We start from the raw sequence: 23,203 nt of genomic DNA, 5'->3' as shown, positions 1-23,203 counted from the left end.
AAGATCCCAAGGACACAATTTATGGAACCTTGGAGAATCAATGTCTGAGAAATAGGTAACATATTGTATTTATCACAGTGTTCTCATTGTCTCCAGAGCCCAAGGTGGTGTTTGCAAAGGAGCAGCAGACACACAGCGAGGTGAAATCAGAGGCAGGGGCCAGTGCCACACTGAGCTGCAAAGTGGCCCAGGCCCAGACAGAGGTGACCTGGTTCAAGGACGGGAAGAAGCTGAGCTCCAGCTCGAAGGTTCGAGTGGAGGCGTCTGGCTGTGAGAGGAGGCTGGTGGTGCAGCAGGCGGGCAAGGCGGATGCTGGGGAGTACAGCTGCGAGGCCGGGGGACAGAAGGTCTCCTTCCGTCTGGACGTCACAGGTCAGTGTTCATGTATCTAGGTGGGTTATTTGCAGATGATGGGAGATTGTTTGGTGACCTGGATGATCCCAGTGTGCTTCCAATTAGAGAAACTATCTGTGCTTGTGTCCCATCCTTCTTGGTTGATCTACTCCTTCACAATGGAATGTGTGCATGAGAGAGGAAGGGGCTTGCATTCCATAGTGCTTTTGGAGAGTACAACCCTAGTGACCTAAGATCTCCCACTAGAACCCTAAATACCACCTCCCAATGGCAGGGTCTGGAGACCAAGCTTCTCAAATGTGGGCCTTTGGGGAACATTTCCCATCCAAACAGCACACCCAAAGAAAAGCAGGGAGCCTTTGCTGCACCATGTGTTAGACTATGCTATACTCATGCAATAAAGACGTGGGTGTCTCAGTGCAGGGACAGGCAAGCACACCAAAAAAGCAGAGGACAGAGCTCAGGTTGGACTCTCACAGCAATGGATTCCCCATCTCCAACCCCACCTACATCTCCCCTTTCCCTTCTTGGACTCATGGAAGGGCTGCAGACAGTATGATTGTTTCATGAACTATTGACATTTACCATACTGAAGAAACATTGGACCAGTAATCATCACATACAAAGCCAGCTCTAGTTGTGTTCCAGACTTCCTTAGAGTAGAAAGAGAAACACAGAACACTCGTGGTGACATGCAGGTGTTTCTGTGACTCCACTTAAGGGCTGAATTCACTATTTTAAACCAACATATGATGATACAGAGTGATAATGAGGTGCCCTGTGGAATCTGATAACATGTCTATGATGTGCATTGATCAAACTGGGCAGTCAGCCTTTCCAGTTCCTTCCATGTTGCTTATGTTGGAAACATGCGAAATCCTTTCATATAGTTATCACGAAATACTATAGTTCTCTACTGTACAGTAGAACACCAGAATTTATGGATTGAATATATGTGGTTGGTGACCAGTAACAGGAGAACAAACACACATGAATACTTTGAAATTGAAAACTATGAGTTAGGTCTGGTGAGATGGTTTAGCAGGATCAGATGAGCTCAGGCCTCAAGACCTGAGTTCAATCCCTGGAATGCACGTAAATGTGGAAGGAGAGAACGTACCCAATAACCTTATCCTCTGACCTCCATCTGTGGTGTGTGCTGCCTTCCTGCCCGTATCACATACAACCATAACACTAACAAAAAATTAGAAACCCAGCGACTCAGCAGAGCCTATCATAAACGGTGAGAAGACAAGCAACACAACAAGAAAAGTGTCTGGAGTACATGTTATTGTCAGTTCTCTAGTGTGAGCATATGTACAGCCATCCTGCAGTGACTGCGTTGGAGAGAGACATGAAAACTGGGCAAATAACTGGCAGAAAAGTCTGCCTAGTGACACCAGAAATCAGTGATGGGGTGTATGTCAAATTGTGAAAGTCACTCTTTATCCTGAGTGGTACTCCATGGTTTAGTTACCCACTGCCATCCATGGTTCTAAAATATATAGAAAATTCCAGAAATGATCACTTCATCAGATGGGCTGTGAAGGTGTCATATCACTTCTTTTCTTTGGTCCTTATTTTACTTAATAATGATCTAGAGCATGGGCTTTTGTTACACTATGTTTCTTTAATTTTAACACTAATAATTATGATTTTTGGGGGGCAAGGGATCGATACAGACTTTTACATAGCCCTGGCAATCCTGGACCTTGCTATGTAGACCAGGCTAGCTTCAAACTCACAGAGGTCTGCCTTTCTCTGCCTCCTGAATGCTGAGATTGTAGCCGTGAACCACCACACCTGGCTTATGAGTTTCTTACTATGCCTAATTTGTTAACTAAACTTTCTCAGGGTCCTCCAGGAGAAATATACCCAGTATTTGATGTTATCTACATCTGAGGCACCTACTGCAGGTCTTGGGCTGTGTTCTGGATGGATAAGGGAGCATGACTTTCTCTGTGGCTAGAGGTCCTGGGGTTTCTCCTGAGCACAGAGAGTGCAGGGCCTGGATGACATTCTGCTCTTCAGCTGACCCAACTAGGGTCTTTCCCATTGTGACTTTGCTGATCTAGAGAGTGCCTCTGACTTTATGTCCCCATTTGTCCCCAGAGCCCAAGGTGGTGTTTGCCAAGGAGCAGCAGACACACAGTGAGGTGAAATCAGAGGCAGGAGCCAGTGCCACACTGAGCTGCAAAGTGGCCCAGGCCCAGACTGAGGTGACCTGGTTCAAGGACGGGAAGAAGCTGAGCTCCAGCTCGAAGGTTCGAGTGGAGGCGTCTGGCTGTGAGAGGAGGCTGGTGGTGCAGCAGGCGGGCAAGGCGGATGCTGGGGAGTACAGCTGCGAGGCCGGGGGACAGAAGGTCTCCTTCCGTCTGGACATCACAGGTGGGTGTTGAGATACCAGTTTATTTTGTGTAGAGGTGTTGACTGTATCAGATGCATGCCTGATCACTGGGTTCTTCCTGTTACACTTTGTCTATTACCATCTTCTGCCTTCCCACCTTCCCTCTTGCATTTATGCGCTCAGCAAGGCAAAACAGTCAGGTGTAGGCCCTTCTTACACACCTTGAGTGGTGTGCACATGGTGGAACTTAGCTGTATGTTCCAAGAGCCTCCCCACCATCTTTTGTTTGGTATTGTTGGAATCAGGTAGATCTTGGTTGTAAGGTGACCATGTGTCCTTCACTTGGGAGAGTGATCCTCCTTGGATTGGGGGCACTGGAAACTTCCAGCTTTTATCCTAGAGCCACACGAGGTTCTCCATGACCAGAGCTGCCACCAACTCAAGGTAAGGACAAGGCACAGGCCAAATAGTTGGTCGCAACTGTAACTGTCTCAGGACTTTCTTGGTATTCTCAGCTTTAGGCTTCTTGTGATCCCCTTCACTCCTTTTCTAGGGATTTGGAAGCTGGCCTCCTACACATCTGTCTGTAGGAACATGCCTGCTGGTGGATGGTTGCACAGCTCTTGTGATGTGCACAGAGCAGAGACTGATGTGGTACTTTGATAGATACTTGTCAGAGCAGGATGGTCTTTTCAATCAGAGAATGTTTCACCAGAACATTGTCACCATCAGTCCTTGGAAGCTGATGTACAAAGCTTCTGTGGAGAAGTGGTATACTGCTATGTTGCTGTGAGTTGAGTGCTATGAAAAAACTCAGTATGCCCCTGGTGACTGGGTGCTAGTGGGTCTCTGGCTGGTTGCATAGAGATGGCTGAAAAATACATGTATTGTCCTTTTGTTAAGACACTTAATGCTAAGTCATTATAGGCTGTACTTCTGCTCTTGGTCTATAGGTTTAAGTTGTGTCCTTGGTAAGAGTTAGTTCCAGAACCTCACTGCAGATGCAAAATTCTCAGATGTGCCAGCTCTTTATATAAAATGTTTACATATAACCAACAAACATGCTCTGTATGTTTTTTTCTTTTAAGATGTTTTTAAAATTTTTAAAATTATGTGTCTATGTGGGTATGTGCATTTGAGTGCAGGCACCTGCAGAAACCAGAAGAGGGCACAAGATCCCCTAGAGCTGGTAGTTGTGAGTTACCATGTGGCCCTGGAACCAAACCTGAGTCTTCTGCAAGAGCAGCCAGTGCTCTTAACTGTGGAGCCATTGGAACCCTTTCCCTCTGCACGTCTCAACTCATGTCCTGGTTGATTATACTCAGTGCCGTGTCAGTCCTGCCCGCTGCCCGTCTGTATTATCTGGGGACTAATGACAAGAAGAAAGTCTAAGTTTCTCATAGATGTATTTCTGCCCACCTTTGTATTGTCTGTTCATTGTTGTTGGATTCATGATACAGAAGGCCAACTATGCAATCAGTTATGAACATGGACAACCGTCAACAAAGCCTGCTGTTTGTTTGTGAAACATTATTGGAAGAGAATATGACAGCCAATTTTATGTTTAAAATTTTGGCAAGGTGTGACAATTTGACTAATTCCTAGAAAGTTGTGTCAAAACTAACAAAAGGAGAAACTGAAAATTCAAACAACTCTGTAAGCTTTAATTAAATGGAAGCAGTAGTCTAATAAATGTTTTTAGGGGATGGGGCATGCAGCCCAGCAGGAACATCACCTCAGAAGTTCTAGAAACAAACTGTTCCTTACTTACAGAAGCTCTCATGGGAAACAGGAGAATGAAGGATGGGCCAGTTTATGGAAATGATGTAACATGGAAACCAAACCTTACAGGGAAAATACACAAAACTAAAAGGCCACATACACAGCAAGGCCAGGATACTGAATTCCTAGCAGAAAACTGCTCTGCAGCATTTGAAGACTATGAGGAAAAGGAAGCCTGGAAGGAGGATTTGGCTCAACACAAGGCACACAAGGTCAGGCCACTGGGAGGGAAAAGCACAGAGATCCCAGTGCGTGCAGAAGAAAAGTGTTTCCCACATTTACTGTCTTTGGGGCTGGTGAGATGGACGAGTGAATAAAGGAGCTTGCTGCCAAGTCAGAGGATCTGATTTCTGGAACCCACATAGTTGGAACAGAGAACCAGCTCCTGGAAGTTGCTCTCTGATCACACTCATGGCATGGCACACACATGCCTATGCACACACAATAAAAAAAATCAATACCATCTCATATCCTGAAAAGTCTTCAATCAAATTCATCATGAATTCTTCACAGAAATCAACAGGTTCTCCTTAGCTGTGAAAAACAGAACTACAGGAAATAGCAGCTAACATCCCACTTCAGGAGAGAGGTTTACCTTTGAAATGGCAACAAAATAAGACAGGGTAGGACAGCAGGAATAGAATTGACAGTCACCAACCAGTTAAGCAAAGTCCCTACAGTAAACAGTGTAGTGAGAGCCTTGGGAAGGATGGCCTTGCACAGGAACCCAGCATGCAGGAGACACAACTCCATCCACACACTGCAGTGAAGGCCTGGAAAATGAGATCCTACAGGACAGAATTCCAGAGCGTCCGTTTTCTAATCTGATGCCCAACAAACAAGACATTTGAAGCACAGTGAGGAAATGGTCAAATGTTTTTGAAGGACTGTGATGACTATCTGAAGAAATTACTAGGAACCACAGAAGACTTATTTTCATTCCTAAGCCAGAATCCAAACATACTTATCTATTTTGAGTGATGACGATTGACAGACGGATTGCAAAGGCTTTGTGTTCTCCTGAAGACGAACAGCTGAGAGCATTTGCTTCATGAGATCAACTCTCGTCATAAGGTGATGCTATCAGGACAGTGGACTCAAATGTTACAACAGAAAGGCAGAGCAAGATGAAAATGTCTCTGCACCAACTCTTGGCCGTCACAGGCCCTGCCCCTCCTTTCCCGTGGTACTAGGTACTAGTGTGAAGGGTAGAGATAAGACTACCTCCCCAAATGGTACGAAGGCATTTGGAAAAATGTGTTAGCCTTGGAAGTCTCCCCCAAAGCATATGCTTCAGTCAACAGTGCATTGGGTGACAACCTCAGAAAGTGGCATGACTGACAGCTGAGTGCGCCAGGGCACTACCATATGAAGGATGTCAAAGCCAGCAAGTGACTACATGGCCTACAAAGAACCGTAGATGTGTCGCTTCATGAAAACATTTGATTTAACCAGAAAATACGCACAAAAGTGAGAATTGAAGCACACAGATGGGGAAAATATTGACATACATGAGGCTGGTACTCCAGTACTCAAATACACTCAGAAATCCTACAATCTGTGGATGGACTATGCAGGTATAAATGGGGCCAGCCTGGAGCGATGAACCACTGGATAACAAATGCAGGGGCAGAAAGCATCAGGTCTTTTCCGCAGGGCCACTGGAGCAGCCTTTGGAAGGACAGTCTCCAGAATAACTCCAGCAGCAGAGGCAGGCCGTGTCTGGTTCTGTGCTGAGAGGCACCCGGCTTCTGGGCACAGTGGGTGTGGAGTCTGGATGATGCTCTGCCCTCCAGTGGTACCACTACCATCAGGCTTTTGCCCCACGTGGCCTTCCTGACCTAGACAGTGTCTCTGACCCTGTGTATCTTTGTCTGTCTCCAGAGCCCAAGGTGGTGTTTGCAAAGGAGCAGCAGACACACAGTGAGGTGAAGGCAGAGGCGGGGGCCAGTGCCACACTGAGCTGCAAAGTGGCCCAGGCCCAGACGGAGGTGACCTGGTTCAAGGACGGGAAGAAGCTGAGCTCCAGCTCGAAGGTTCGAGTGGAGGCCTCTGGCTGTGAGAGGAGGCTGGTGGTGCAGCAGGCAGGCAAGGCGGATGCTGGGGAGTACAGCTGCGAGGCCGGGGGACAGAAGGTCTCCTTCCGTCTGGACGTCACAGGTACCTATTTGGCCCTAGAGACAATGCAGAGGGGCCTGGTTTATTACTTTGACAGATTGTTTGCAGTTTACATTAGCTTTCATCTCTCACATTTCCCATTCTTCCTCCTCCCCTGCAACTAGGCTGGAGATGAATACATAAGGTGGAAGAGGGATCCATTTTGCAATCTTGAATGATGTTACAATGGGGTAATCCAGAGCCACATGTTCCCAGAACCATCTAGTTCTTGTATGGAATCTGGGACTCTGGCTGGACCTTGTGTATGGTCTCAATTTTCCTTTCTCTCTCTCTCACAAAGAGTACAGTTTAAAGCAAATGCCACTTATCCTTTGCTTCAGTTTGGATAGGTGTTATGAGGGGTCCACACAGAGTTCCTGCTCTGAACTCTGCAATGGTAAGGAGTGAATGTCTCCTGACTAGCCCACATTTCTGGCAAAGTTAGTGCTTGGCTCCAGGTCCTCAGAGGGAGAAGTCTGAGACAGACAGCCATTTGCCTGTGTGCCGATAGAGCCTTGAGGACTTAGAGGGTGAGATGCAATCCCAGACCTTGAGCACTGTCACACAGCAGTGATCTATCAGACTTCCACATAACTGATGTCTGTGTTTAGATATTGAGAAACAAGCTATCAAGTCTTTATGGAAATGTTACCTTCATCATCTTCATCACCTTCATCTTCATCATCTTCTTCATCATCATCTTCATCATCATCATGAGTTTATCTAGACAAAGTTTCTCTGTGTAACAGCAGCCTTAGCTGTCCTGGAACTTGCTCTGTAGACCAGGCTGGCCTCAAACTCACAGAGATCCACCTCCCTCTGCCTCCCAAATACTGAGATTAAAGGCATGTGCCACCACCACTACCAGAAAAATGCTATTTTAAAGAGTACATGTTAAAGCGTTTTATGCTAATCTGAAAACTTATGACAATTTGACTGATTAGTAGTTAACTGTGTGAAAACTGACATAAAAATTCAGTAAATCTTAAGTATTCTAAATAAGTGGAATAGCAACAAAATCTTCAAATAATTTTGTTGAGAAAACATCAGATAATACTGGAAACAGTTATTCCATGACCATGGAGACTCTTTTAGAGACTAGAGAAAGGAAATGAACCTGTAGGTCATTTCATGCAGGCAGCATCGCACTGACATCAAGATCTGAAGGAGGGAGAAAGAGCAGGGACCAAAGAGCCATCTTCCCTGAGTGGCACAGAGGAAATCTACAGCATTGTTGGTAGTGAACCCAGCAGAGGCTGGAGGCCTTACACAGTGACGAGGGCCATAGTCTTCACATCAAAGCCGAGAAAGTTCTGTCCTTCATTGCCCAATCTAGCTCTCTTCCTGTGACCTTCCTGACCTAGACAGTGTCTCTAACCCTGTGTATCCCTGTCTGCCCCCAGAGCCCAAGGTGGTGTTTGCCAAGGAGCAGCAGACACACAGCGAGGTGAAATCAGAGGCAGGGGCCAGTGCCATGCTGAGCTGTGAGGTGGCCCAGGCCCAGACAGAGGTGACCTGGTTCAAGGACGGGAAGAAGCTGAGCTCCAGCTCGAAGGTTCGAGTGGAGGCCTCTGGCTGTGAGAGGAGGCTGGTGGTGCAGCAGGCGGGCAAGGCGGATGCTGGGGAGTACAGCTGCGAGGCCGGGGGACAGAAGGTCTCCTTCCGTCTGGATGTCACAGGTGAGTGTTGTGACACTAAATTGGCCTTGTGGGGGTTCAGTGACTGGATCATGCTCTGGGCGGACCCTGTGCTCCTTCTGTTTGGTTTTGTCTGTTATACATTGTCTCTTTTTTTTTCTTGTGAGTTTATACATGTACCTGCCTAGCTGTGTTTTGAAAACAGTGATTCCTTGTAGTTGTCCATTCTTTCTGGCCATTATAATCTTTTTGCTGTGGTTTCCACAGTGATTCCTGATCTTGGGACAGGTTGGCACCATATACACCTATTTACATTTAAAGATGGGTATTTTATAGTCTCTTATTCCATAGAACCTAGTCAGTTCTGATGCTTATCATCTACTGCACAGAAAATGTCTCTATTAAGTATTTATGTATGGATATAAAGTTAAGTCACTAGGAGTTAGTATAATACTATGTCCATTTAGCAAACTAATTATACATTGTCTCCTAATCTCTCTCTCTCTCTCTCTCTCTCTTTCTCTCTGTCTCTGTCTCTGTCTCTCTCTCTCTCTCTCATCTCTTGTGCTGAGCCTGTCCTGAATGGGATGGATGTGCATGCATGTTCTGTGACATTGTCTGTGTAGAGGAACCAAGAACACAAGGCTAATGGATAAGGGCCAGTGACACATGTCTCTGAGCTGTAGAGGTCTCTCTTTGAAGCAACCTTCTTTTCCCTCAGTCAGAACATTTCATTTAATGTCTTTTAATGATTTGAATGAATGCATTTAGATTGGATAGTGACTGTGAGGCTCATGGCATATATACAGACTGTGAGAGATGTGGTGCCATAGGAACATCTCCATTGGGAAAGCCAACTCCTTCCACAGTATCTTGTTTTCAGTCCAGTAATGTGGCATTCCCTGCCCAGCACTGTGTGGTCTGTGAGCTGACACTGCCCTTCTATTCAAAGAGACTTTAAGTGTTGCAGGCTGGGGTGTGATTCCCTATCCTCTGAGGTTAGTTTGCTAATGTAGTGTACAAAAGGCCAAATGGAAGACCCATTGGGAATCTTTTTGACAAATGATTTTAAAGGACTAGGACATCAATTTATGTAGGTAAGTTTCAAGAGTGTCAGTAAACTCTTGGCCAATTCCTGAAAAATTACTATAAAGCTTAAGAAAAATGTCCTAGGGATTCAAATAGTTCTGTAATCTTTTATTTTATATTTATGGTTTTAATATGATACATATTTTCTCTTACACACACATTGGCTTTGTGAGGCAGGGATTTTCTGCATAGCTCTGGCTGTCCTGGAACTCACTCTGTAGACCAGGCTGGCCTAGAACTAAGAGATCTGCCTGCCTCTGCTTCCTGAGTGCTGGAATTAGAGATGTGTGTTACCACTGCCTGGCAAATATATTTTGTGTTGTGTGATATGTGTATATATGACATGTGTGTGTGTGTACATGTTCATGTGTGTGAATGTGGGCATGCATGTGCATAGTGCATGTGTGGAGGTTATAAGAGGTTAAGTCACCTCTGAGGCAGAATCTTTTGTAGTTCATCACTGTGTTCCCAGCTTCCTAGGATTCTCCTGTCTCTACTTCCTACCTCACTGTTGGAACACTGGGGTTGCAGATGTGCACTACTGCATTCAGCTTGTATATGTGGGTTCTGGGGATTCAAGCTTTGGTCCTCATGTATGTGTGGCAAGAATTCCATCTGCAGAATCATCTAACTAGTATACTCATAACTTTTTAATGAAATGAAACCCTGCTTCAAAATAAGTCATAGGAAAATAGTCAAGTTCTGTGAATTGTGAGTTATTCTGTGGTCACATGATTATTCTAGAGGATACAAAGGGAATATATACTGCTAATGTACTTTATGTTGACAATACAGTGTTAATACTAGAATGGCAGTGTTAAAAGTTGAAACCAACAGACATTCTCTTATGCACACTGAAGACATCTATACAAACTTTTGGCAGAGTGAATGGAGCGATAGCTAAGATCTTAGGATGCAGATTATCCTTCAGGAATTCGAGGATGTTTAACATGAGAATGTGAAAGTTAATATGACAGTAAGATTTTTAAAAAGAAAAAATCTCCTGTATTTAACAACTGCAAAACGAAGTGTTTGTAAATATTTTAGACCATATGTAAAAGATAGTTTAACATGTACTCATGTAAAAATGTCCTCTTGGTGGAGGTGTGGCTCTGTAATGGAGCCTTGACCCTGCAATCCCGAGGCCTTGGAATAAAGAATGGCTTCCTAATCTTCAGAAGGGTGGACATCATGAAGAGCTGCAGCCATGCAAGCTTTGTCTTCACTGATGACTTCAAAGGGTCTCAATGTAACAACGCGTATCTGTGGAGATATCTTGCTTGTACAAATAAAGCCTGTCTGAAGGTCAGAGAGTGGAGCTTGCCACTAGATAACCATAAAGATCTGGAGGTCTGTACAGGCAGAGTTTGAAAATAGAGTTTCTGTCTCACCTGCTCCCACAGTCATTTAGTTTCAAATAAACACACTGAGGCTTATGTTAATTATAAACTGTTTGACCGATGGCTTAGGCTTCTTGCTGGCTAGCTCTCTCTTAATTATTAACCAATAACTATTAATCTATGTATTTCTACATGGCCTTATCTTACCGCAGAATGCCCGGACATCCTACCTTCCCAGTAGCTACATGTCATCTCTCTGGTGCCTCCTCTCTCCATTCCTCTCCCCAGCATTCTCCTAGTCTGGTCATCCCACTTATCTTCATGCTCGCCTATATCCTGCCTGTCTATTGGCTGAAATAGCTTTACTCATCATCCAATAAGAGAAACATATATTCACAGCATACAGAAGGACATCCCCATCACATAGCCAATATGAAACCCCAAGGAAGAGCACAAATTGAAGAAAACACACTTATCGTAAAGGTAGATGTTCCAGATGATAGGGCTACACGGTGGAAAAAGACAGCTCAGAAGAACTTGGGGAACACCATGATTCTTGTTCCATGTCTAGTGAGGCATGTTTAGGCCTTTGAGGGGAACTTCTTTTAGGGGGAATAGAGAGGAACAGATTAGTGGTGTGATAAATCTATTTATTTATTTTAATTTTATGTGTATATAGGTATTTTGCCTACATGAATGGCTGTGTTCAACATGTGTGCATGGCCTACTGAAGCGAGAGGAGAGACATCACCTTCTCTAGAACTGGGGTTACAGATAATTGTTAGCTGTCCTTTGGGTGCTAGGAATTGAACCCAGATCTCTGACTGCTCTTAACTGCTGAGCCATTTCTCTAGCCCAAGAGAGATATTTATTCTTGATGACTATCAAAGTGAGCATCTTTTGGTGTGAAAATTGATAAGATGATTCCAAGGACCAAGTAGAGTCAAAGGAACCATGAGAACAGACTATTTCATCTGCTAGACGTCCAAGGATATTTTGATGCTTTTGTACTGGAGGTCTAACCATAGACAGCTCAGTTCCTTTCTGACATAGCAGCTGACATCGCTCATAGAAGGGAAGGGCATGGGGCCTGAGGGACCCTCAGCCGTGGTGATGATGGTCCCTGAGCAATGCTATTGGTGGTGTTCTGTTGTCATGGAGGGGCAGAGGGACATAAGCTGTGACCCTGTGGTCCTTCCCTCAAGGAGATTTGCAACAGACACTCTGTCACATGTCATATGCCCTCCTCCAGTGTTAGTGTTCTATGTGTCTGTTTTTGCACTGAGAGGCGTTGGAGTTTCTCTCCTGGGCATACCCAGTGTGGAGCCTGGAGGAAGTTCTATCCTCCAGCTGACACAGTCAAGTGAATTTTCCCGTGTGGTCTTCTTGACCAAGACAATGTCTCTGACTATGCATCTGTTTGTTCCCAGAGCCCAAGGTGGTGTTTGCCAAGGAGCAGCAGACACACAGTGAGGTGAAATCAGAGGCGGGAGCCAGTGCCACACTGAGCTGCAAAGTAGCCCAGGCCCAGACAGAGGTGACCTGGCTCAAGGACGGGAAGAAGCTGAGCTCCAGCTCGAAGGTTCGAGTGGAGGCGTCTGGATGTGAGAGGAGGCTGGTGGTGCAGCAGACGGGCAAGGCAGATGCTGGGGAGTACAGCTGCGAGGCCGGGGGACAGAAGGTCTCCTTCCGTCTGGACGTCACAGGTCAGTGTTCATGTATCTAGGTGGATTATTTGCAGATGATGGGAGATAGGTTGGGACCTGGATGATCCCAGTGTGCTTCCAATTAGAGAAACTATCTGTGCTTGTGTCCCATCCTTCTTGGTTGATCTACTCCTTCACAATGGAATGTGTGCATGAGAGAGGAAGGGGCTTGCATTCCATAGTGCTTTTGGAGAATACAACCCTAGTGACCTAAGATCTCCCACTAGAATCCTAAATACCACCTCCCAATGGCACGGTCTGGAGACCAAGCTTCTCAAATGTGGGCCTTTGGGGAACATTTCCCATCCAAACAGCACACCCAAAGAAAAGCAGGGAGCCTTTGCTGCACCATGTGTTAGACTATGCTATACTCATGCAATAAAGACGTGGGTGTCTCAGTGCAGGGACAGGCAAGCACACCAAGAAAGCAGAGGACAGAGCTCAGGTTGGACTCTCACAGCAATGGATTCCCCATCTCCAACCCCACCTACATCTCCCCTTTCCCTTCTTGGACTCATGGAAGGGCTGCAGACAGTATGATTGTTTCATGAACTATTGACATTTACCATACTGAAGAAACATTGGACCAGTAATCACCACATACAAAGCCAGCTCTAGTTGTGTTCCAGACTTCCTTAGAGTGGAAAGAGAATCACAGAACACTCGTGGTGACATGCAGGTGTTTCTGTGACTCCACTTAAGGGCTGAATTCACTATTTTAAACCAACATATGATGATACAGAGTGATAATGAGGTGCCCTGTGGAATCTGATAACATGTCTATGATGTGCATTGATCAAACTGGGCAGTCAGCCTTTCCAGTTCCTTCCATGTTGCTTATGTTGGAAACATGCGAAATCCTTTCATATAGTTATCACGAAATACTATAGTTCTCTACTGTACAGTAGAACACCAGAATTTATGGATTGAATATATGTGGTTGGTGACCAGTAAAAGGAGAACAAACACACATGAATACGTTGAAATTGAAAACTATGAGTTAGGTCTGGTGAGATGGTTTAGCAGGATCAGATGAGTTCAATCCCTGGAATGCACGTAAATGTGGAAGGAGAGAACATACCCAATAACGTTATCCTCTGGCCTCCATCTGTGGTGTGTGCTGCCTTCCTGCCTGTATCACATACAACCATAATACTAACAAAAAATTAGAAACCCAGAGACACAGAAGAGCCTATCATAAACGGTGAGAAGACAAGCAACACAACAAGAAAAGTGTCTGGAGTACATGTTATTGTCAGTTCTCTAGTGTGAGCATATGTACAGCCATCCTGCAGTGAGTGCATAGGAGAGAGACATGAAAACTGGGCAGATAACTGGCAGGAAAGTCTGCCTAGTGACACCAGAAATCAGTGATGGGGTGTGTGTCAAATTGTGAAAGTCACTCTTTATCCTGAGTGGTACTCCATGGTTTAGTTACCCACTGCCATCCATGGTTCTAAAATATATAGAAAATTCCAGAAATGATCACTTCATCAGATGGGTTGTGAAGGTATCATATCACTTCTTCTCTTTGATCCTTATTTTACTTAATAATGGTCTACAGCATGGGCTTTTGTTATACTATGTTTCTTTAATTTTAACACTAATAATTAGGCTTTTTGGGGGGCAAGGGATCAAGACAGATTTTTTTACATAGCCCTGGCAGTCCTGGACATTGCTATGTAGACCAGGCTAGCTTCAAACTCACAGAGGTCTGCCTTTCTCTGCCTCCTGAATCCTGAGATTGTATCCATGAACCACCACACCTGGCTTAGGAGTTTTTTACTATGCCTAATTTGTTAGCTTAACTTTCTCAAGGTCCTCCAGGAGAAACATAAACAGTATTTGGTGTTATGTGCATCTGAGGCTCCTACTGCAGGTCTTGGGCTGTATTCTGGATGGATAATGGAGCATGACTTTCTCTGTGGCTAGAGGTCCTGGGGTTTCTCCTGAGCACAGAGAGTGCAGGGCCTGGATGACATTCTGCTCTTCAGCTGACCCAACTAGGGTCTTTCCCATTGTGACCTTGCTGATCTAGAGAGTGCCTCTGACTTTATGTCCCCATTTGTCCCCAGAGCCCAAGGTGGTGTTTGCCAAGGAGCAGCAGACACACAGTGAGGTGAAATCAGAGGCAGGAGCCAGTGCCACACTGAGCTGCAAAGTGGCCCAGGCCCAGACAGAGGTGACCTGGTTCAAGGACGGGAAGAAGCTGAGCTCCAGCTCGAAGGTTCGAGTGGAGGCCTCTGGCTGTGAGAGGAGGCTGGTGGTGCAGCAGGCGGGCAAGGCGGATGCTGGGGAGTACAGCTGCGAGGCCGGGGGACAGAAGGTCTCCTTCCGTCTGGACGTCACAGGTAGGTCCTGAGACAGTAGGTTGGCCCTGCGGGGGTTCAGTGCCTGGATCCTTCTGTTACACCCTCTCTTCATGTCTCCTCCTTTCCCGTCCTCATGTTTAGAGCAGTGTTGAGCAGGACACTGAATGGCAAGGGTGTCCCAGGAAGGTCCTCTCTTTCCTGTATACCTGGAGAGATGTTTCTAGGCTGGGGAGTTTCACCTTTGTCATGTTTTTGTTCCTGCCTGGAGCCTTCCTGATGTTGCGTGGGTGCATCTTTTCGACCCGAATGAGAGCAGGCATCCTCACTTGGGATCTGTGTGGGATGCTCTGGGCTATGCTCCCATATACACTGAGAGCACTCTCCCATTCAGTGTTCTCAGTGACTCCCAATGGGACCAGGGGAGTTTTACCTCCTGATCATCCTCAGAGTCATCTCCAGCTTGGGCTTCAGGTCACCCACGGGTTGGTGCCTTTCCCATGGATCCCTTCATGCCCCCTCATGTGGCAGTGTCAGCCTCCATGTTTTACAGGAGCATCTGTGCAGGGAACCAACAGCACACTGTCCTGTGTTATGTCCCTCTGAGCAAATCTCATTTTTTTTTGCCTCAACCAGAACATTATACATGGATTGCGCCTCTTAAGAATTTGTTTTATACGTTCAAAAATGTCAAGGATTATTAAGCTCACACTACAAGTGACAGCTCCTGTTAGGAAATTATTGCTTAGCAATCCAGGCATCTGTCTCTCCCTCCAGGGGCCACAGAGAGTTCTGTGAGCTGACATTACTTTCCTTTGTGAGAAACATCCAACCTCAGGAGCTAGTGAGATGGCTCAGCAGGTTATGGAACTTGCTACCAAACCTCATGACTCTAGGTCAATTCCCCCAGCCAACCTAGTGGAAGGCAAGAAGGGATTCCCACAAACTGTCATTTGACCTCCACACATACATGGTTTCATGTGCCACACAAAATCAAAAACCAAATGCTAAAAAAGACGAGTTTAGCCTGAAGAGGGTGGCTTGATGCTTCTTCTGAGGCACTACTGCATGGCAGTTTGGGATTGTTTTCATGAAATGCCTTGTTGTTGTGAGGATCAAATGAAGGACCCCCAACGACAACTGATGTGAAGGGACTATGGTATGACTTCATGCATGTAAATTTTAAGATTTGCATTAAGTTGGTCACTTCCTTAGAATGATTATCAAAACTTACAGATGAAAAAACAGGGAATCAATATAGCCCTATGGTTCTTTATGTTGATCCTCCCTGGCTTCAAAAAATGTTATAAGAGAGGGCCTGGAGAGATTGTTCAGCTGTTAAGAGCACACACTAATCTTGTGAATCTGAGTTCAATTCCCAATGCCCATATCAGGTCACCACTGCCTGCAACTTCAGTTCTGGATGTTCTGACTTCTCTGACTCTGTGAGTGACATACACACACACACACACACACACACACACACACACACACACACACGCACAAGCACATGTACACATGCATACACACTCACATACATACTCTAACACATATGCACACACATACTCACACATACTCTCAAACACACATTCACACAATACTCCCACACTTATACACTTGCACACATGCACATACTCACACTCATGGACACATGTATACAACACTAAATTTTAAAAAATAAATATTGTAAGAATAGTTAAGATAAATTAGAAAGATTATGGATGCAAATAACTTGTATAAGGATCACTTCTCAAGAATTCAAAGGGTATGTATATACTTTCTAAATCACTCTATATAGATAGTACAATAATGACAAAAATGACAGACATTATTGAAAACCAAAAGTACAAACCAATCTCTCACAGAAATAGTATACAGAATGTTAACAAGCAGCTTGGGGGCAATAAGCTAAGAGCTGAATATACTGGGGTAGCATTAGACCAGGAATGCAAGGTTGGCTTATGGGCTATTAATGTAGAAGATACTGAAATCTATGATGCTGGGAGAATTAGAGCTGGAGAGATAGCTTTGTAGTTCAGAGTGCTACTTGCTCCTGCAGAGGACCTGGGTTCAATTCCTAGAACCCACATCAGTCATTTCACAATCTCCTGTAATTCCAGCTCTAAGGGATAAGTAGCCTCAATTAGCACTGGCACACACACACATACACACACACACACACACAATTAAAAATAAGACAAATATACATTTAAAAAGTTTTAAAAAGGAGCCAGGGCACACTTCTTTAGTAGCAGCACTTGGGGGGCAGAGTTGGGTGGATCTCTGTGAGTCTGAGGCCAGCCTGATGGAAAAATCAAAATAAAGTTCTAGAGTAGGCAGGGTTACATAGTGAAATCCTGTCTCCAAAAATTTTTTACATCATATCTAGAAGATATGAAATCTAAATTTACTTATGTATATAATTAAAAATTCTTTTGTTGGGTATGTGGCTCCATGATACCGCTCTTACACAGCCTCCCTGAAGCCCTGGTAATAGAAAAAAAAAGAATCTCTTGAACTAGTAATAAAAAGAGGCTTCCTAAATTTCACAGTGAGTGCTATTGAGAATCCAGGTGTCATCCCAAGCATGCAGCTATGAGTGATTTCTTTTTCATTGAAGATTGAAGAGGGCCTTAATGAACCACACATGGCCAACACAAAGTCCCAAGGAGGAACACAAATTAAATAACTAGAATATACAGAAAAGTGGATGTCTTAAATAGTGTAATTACCATTTCTGTATTGAAGCTAGCTGGAAGGAGTGGGAAATGATATATAAAAGAATTGTGATAGCTGGGCATGGTGGTGCATGCCTTTAATCCCATCACTTGGAAGACAGAGGCAGGTGAATCTCTGTGAGTTCAAGGTCAGTCTAGTGTACGTAGTGAGTTCCAGAATAGCCAGCTGTCTCAAAAACAAAGAACCAACCAACTAAACAAACAAAAACAACACAAAAGAATTGTCATAATTTCCCAAGTGTGAAGTTTCGCATTTGATGTCTAATGACACACATTAAGGCTTCTGAAGGGGAACTTACTTCAGGAAGACAATGGAGAGGGTATTAGTTGGTGGTGAGATAAACATGGAAAATTCAGAGAGGCCTAGTCCTGGTGACTGTCCAAGAAGCGGTCTTCTGAGTGTGTGAGCCAACAGATTTATGAAGAAAGAATTTAAGGATATTTCACCTGCCCGATATTAAAAGTTATTTTTATTCCATCTTTCTTGATGATACTCAGCGCTAGTGCATGTGTGTCCTGACCTACTGTCCCCTTTTGTTGGAGCCTCGTATAGACTCTGTCATGGTGTCCCTTTGCCTCAGCAGTAGGCAGTGAGTGAAACTGTGGCTTCATTCTGAGAGGTGCTCAGGCTTCTGTGCACAGTGAGTGCCATGTCTGGGTGTGTTCTGCTCTCCAGCTGCCCCAGTCAGATCTTCTCTCTCAATGTGGCCTTCCTGACTAGGACAGTGTCTCTGACACTGTGTATCCTTGTCTGCCCCCAGAGCCCAAGGTGGTGTTTGCCAAGGAGCAGCAGACACACAGTGAGGTGAAATCAGAGGCAGGAGCCAGTGCCACACTGAGCTGCAAAGTGGCCCAGGCCCAGACTGAGGTGACCTGGTTCAAGGACGGGAAGAAGCTGAGCTCCAGCTCGAAGGTTCGAGTGGAGGCGTCTGGCTGTGAGAGGAGGCTGGTAGTGCAGCAGGCGGGCAAGGCGGATGCTGGGGAGTACAGCTGCGAGGCCGGGGGACAGAAGGTCTCCTTCCGTCTGGACGTCACAGGTCAGTGTTCATGTATCTAGGTGGATTATTCGCAGATGATGGGAGATTGGTTGGTGACCTGGATGATCCCAGTGTGTTTCCCATTAGAGAAACTATTTGTGCATGTGTCCCATCCTTTTTGGTTGATCTACTCCTTCCCCCTGGAATCTGTGCATGAGAGAGGAAGGGGCTTGCATTCCATAGTGTTTTTGGAGAGTACAACCCTAGTGACCTAAGATCTCCCACTAGATCCCTAAATACCACCTCCCAATGGCACGGTCTGGAGACCAAGCTTCTCAAATTTGGGCCTTTGGGGAACATTTCCCATCCAAACAGCACACCCAAAGAAAAGCAGGGAGCCTTTGCTGCACCATGTGTTAGACTATGCTATACTCATGCAATAAAGACGTGGGTGTCTCAGTGCAGGGACAGGCAAGCACACCAAAAAAGCAGAGGACAGAGCTCAGGTTGGACTCTCACAGCAATGGATTCCCCATCTCCAACCCCACCTACATCTCCCCTTTCCCTTCTTGGACTCATGGAAGGGCTGCAGACAGTATGATTGTTTCATGAACTATTGACATTTACCATACTGAAGAAACATTGGACCAGTAATCACCACATACAAAGCCAGCTCTAGTTGTGTTCCAGACTTCCTTAGAGTAGAAAGAGAAACACAGAACACTCGTGGTGACATGCAGGTGTTTCTGTGACTCCACTTAAGGGCTGAATTCACTATTTTAAACCAACATATGATGATACAGAGTGATAATGAGGTGCCCTGTGGAATCTGATAACATGTCTATGATGTGCATTGATCAAACTGGGCAGTCAGCCTTTCCAGTTCCTTCCATGTTGCTTATGTTGGAAACATGCGAAATCCTTTCATATAGTTATCACGAAATACTATAGTTCTCTACTGTACAGTAGAACACCAGAATTTATGGATTGAATATATGTGGTTGGTGACCAGTAACAGGAGAACAAACACACATGAATACGTTGAAATTGAAAACTATGAGTTAGGTCTGGTGAGATGGTTTAGCAGGATCAGATGAGCTCAGGCCTCAAGACCTGAGTTCAATCCCTGGAATGCACGTAAATGTGGAAGGAGAGAACGTACCCAATAACCTTATCCTCTGACCTCCATCTGTGGTGTGTGCTGCCTTCCTGCCCGTATCACATACAACCATAACACTAACAAAAAATTAGAAACCCAGCGACTCAGCAGAGCCTATCATAAACGGTGAGAAGACAAGCAACACAACAAGAAAAGTGTCTGGAGTACATGTTATTGTCAGTTCTCTAGTGTGAGCATATGTACAGCCATCCTGCAGTGACTGCGTTGGAGAGAGACATGAAAACTGGGCAGATAATTGGCAGAAAAGTCTGCCTAGTGACACCAGAAATCAGTGATGGGGTGTGTGTCAAATTGTGAAAGTCACTCTTTATCCTGAGTGGTACTCCATGATTTAGTTACCCACTGCCATCCATGGTTCTAAAATATATAGAAAATTCCAGAAATGATCACTTCATCAGATGGGTTGTGAAGGTATCATATCACTTCTTCTCTTTGATCCTTATTTTACTTAATAATGGTCTACAGCATGGGCTTTTGTTATACTACGTTTCTTTAATTTTACCACTAATAATTATGATTTTGTGGGGCCAAGGTATCGATACAGACTTTTTACATAGCCCTGGCCGTCCTGGACCTTGCTATGTAGATCAGGCTAGCTTCAAACTCACAGAGGTCTGCCTTTCTCTGCCTCCTGAATGCTGAGATTGTAGCCATGAACCACCACACCTGGCTTAGGAGTTTCTTACTATGCCTAATTTGTTAGCTTAACTTTCTCAAGGTCCTCCTGGAGAAACATAAACAGTATTTGGTGTTATGTGCATCTGAGGCTCCTACTGCAGGTCTTGGGCTGTATTCTGGATGGATAATGGAGCATGACTTTCTCTGTGGCTAGAGGTCCTGGGGTTTCTCCTGAGCACAGAGAGTGCAGGGCCTGGATGACATTCTGCTCTTCAGCTGACCCAACTAGGGTCTTTCCCATTGTGACCTTGCTGATCTAGAGAGTGCCTCTGACTTTATGTCCCCATTTGTCCCCAGAGCCCAAGGTGGTGTTTGCCAAGGAGCAGCAGACACACAGTGAGGTGAAATCAGAGGCAGGAGCCAGTGCCACACTGAGCTGCAAAGTGGCCCAGGCCCAGACAGAGGTGACCTGGTTCAAGGACGGGAAGAAGCTGAGCTCCAGCTCGAAGGTTCGAGTGGAGGCGTCTGGCTGTGAGAGGAGGCTGGTGGTGCAGCAGGCGGGCAAGGTGGATGCTGGGGAGTACAGCTGCGAGGCCGGGGGACAGAAGGTCTCCTTCCGTCTGGACGTCACAGGTGAGTCCTTTCGGACAATCCACATGCATATTTTCATAATTATTACATATTCTTGGTTAATGTATTGCATTCTTCACTATTGTGTAAACGTCTTTGTCCCTTCTGACTAACTTTGACTTGAAATCGGTTTAATGAGATGTAAATCTAGCTACCCCTTCTTGCTTCCATTTGGTTTGATCCATTCACTTCCATGTCTGTATTTACCAGTGAACTGTGTTCTTTTTTGAACACTACAAGTAGTTCAATATTAAAACTATTATTAGCATATATTATATTTTGGTTTTAAGCCTACCCTTTAACAGCTAAGCCATTTCTCCAGCCCTATTAACATATTTTAAAATAGTTTTATATTTAATTATTTTAGTTTACATGTGTGAGCACTTTGCTTGAATGTATATCTGTGCACCATGTGGGTGCCTGGTGTGACTTCTAACTGGAGTTACAGATGGTTGTGAGCCACCGCGTGGATGCTGGAAATTGAACCTCGGTCCTCTGCAGCAGCAGCGAATGCTCTTAACCACTGAGTCACCCCTTTAGCCCCTGCATCTCATTTTTTAACCCAGTAGGCCTCTGTGTTGGAGAGTTAAGATTGTTTAAATTTAGAATTATTATTGAGAGGTGTTTTCTGATTCCTCTGGTTTTATTGATCATTTTCCCGGTTGTTTTGGTTTAGATTGGATTACTGTTAATTCTTTTTTGGAAGATCTTTGGAGACAACTTTTCTCTGTGTAATTTTTGCTGTCTTGGAACTCCCTTTGTAGACCAGGATGGCCTCAAACTCACAGAGATCTGCCTGCCTCTGTCTCCAGAGTGCTTGGATTAAAGGCGTGCACCACTGCTGCCTGGCTTCATTATTTTAAAAGATTATTTATTTTGAATTTATATTTATGAGTGTTTGAATGAACATATATGCATTGCATGTGTGCAGTGCTCACAGAGGCCAGAAGAGGGCATCAGATCCTCTGGAACTGCTATGTGGGTGCTGAGAACCAAACCTAGGTCTTCAACAAGAGCAGCCAGTGCCCTTAACGTCTGAGCCACCTCACCAGCCTCTCATTCTTTCTTCCCCCTTCCCTCTTTATATTAATGCCAACTTACACATTTAATGAATTGGTCACAACTGAATCTTTTAAAAATCTCCTTTGTTCATCTACTCTTCTAATGAAATGTATTAATTCATGCGCTACTGTGATTAGGACCCCCCCCCAGTGCACGATTCCTGTTAGAATGTTATGAGGGGTTGGCTTGATGGTTATGAGTTACTTTAGTTTGTTTCTCTTGAACTGTCTCTATATCTGCCGATTTTTAAAAGATAACTTTGTTGGAATAGTCCTCTTAGCTGGTAGCTTTTTTTTTCTCCCTTTCAGGGCATGGGATATATCATTCCCTGTTTTCCTGGGTTTGGTGGTTTCTACTGAGATGTCTCAGTTATTCTAAGGGGTTTGCCTTTTTAAAGTTGTGTGTGTGCGTGTGCACGGTGGCACACACATAGGCAAGTGCAGGAGTCAGTTCTCTCCTACCACACGTGTTCTGGCGACTGAACTCAGCCTGCCAAGCTTGGCAGCAAGCGCCTTTATTTGCTGAGCCAATTCACTGGTTCTCTTTACAGCTCTTAATAGTGATTATTTGGGGGTTCTAAATACCCCATGTGTTCTGATGTCCATTTCTTTCTCTAAATTTGGGAAATTCTCAACTATAACTTCATTGAACTGATTTTTTCTGCCTTTAGTTTGTATCTCATCTTCTTCTGTCCCATAGATTTTTAGGCTTGAGCTCTTGACCATGTCCTAGAGTTTCTGGATATTGTGATCATGCTCACTTTGCTTTGCTTTGCTGCTGTCTGGCCGAAGTCTTTCCTTGTGTCTAGTGGTTCTTTCATAAGCTTGATTAACCAATTTATTAATTGGTTTGGGGTGTGTATTAATTTTATTACTTGGGTTTTTATTTTTTATTATATATATTTTTCATGATCTCCATGTCCTTGCTCAGTTTCTCATGCATGTTTCTGGCCATCTCTTCTGTGTTACTGACTTCCTATTACATCCGGAACGGATTCCCTTGCCTTATCCATATGATTGTCTGGTTACCACTTGAAGTCATTTACACGTAGACTTTAAGTTATGTGTCTAGTATTTCAGCCATTTTGGCGTCTTTGAATTCAGTAATTGAGGAGTTATGGCCTTTTGGAGATGTTGTTTTGTATTGCCCTCTTATGCCAAAATCATTAGACTTTGTAAGAGAGTTGAGAATGACTTCTAGACCACAGAGTCGGGTAGAGGAAGCACTTCCATGCTTGCATGAGCGGTGACAGTTGTAGATTTACACTCATGTCAAAA

The 23,203-nt window shown here is 44.7% G+C and overlaps 1 protein-coding gene across 7 annotated transcripts in view; it reads left to right on the top strand.

The window, feature by feature from the left end:
• Obscn (obscurin, cytoskeletal calmodulin and titin-interacting RhoGEF) overlaps positions 1-23,203 on the top strand; it is a 139,489-nt gene that overhangs the window by 29,946 nt on the left and 86,340 nt on the right. For all 7 annotated transcript variants that reach the window (XM_040748725.1, XM_040748724.1, XM_040748723.1 and 4 more), the window contains 8 exons: positions 97-372; positions 2,467-2,742; positions 6,368-6,643; positions 8,044-8,319; positions 12,137-12,412; positions 14,488-14,763; positions 18,221-18,496; positions 20,592-20,867. In XM_040748725.1, the coding sequence (XP_040604659.1) occupies positions 97-372; positions 2,467-2,742; positions 6,368-6,643; positions 8,044-8,319; positions 12,137-12,412; positions 14,488-14,763; positions 18,221-18,496; positions 20,592-20,867 (2,208 nt within the window). The remainder of the gene's footprint in view (positions 1-96; positions 373-2,466; positions 2,743-6,367; positions 6,644-8,043; positions 8,320-12,136; positions 12,413-14,487; positions 14,764-18,220; positions 18,497-20,591; positions 20,868-23,203) is intronic.

This window comes from Mesocricetus auratus, unplaced genomic scaffold (assembly GCF_017639785.1).
Source record: "Mesocricetus auratus isolate SY011 unplaced genomic scaffold, BCM_Maur_2.0 Super-Scaffold_100007, whole genome shotgun sequence".
Taxonomy (NCBI): Eukaryota; Metazoa; Chordata; class Mammalia; order Rodentia; family Cricetidae; genus Mesocricetus; species Mesocricetus auratus.
This window is presented reverse-complemented; position numbering and strand designations above follow the sequence as displayed.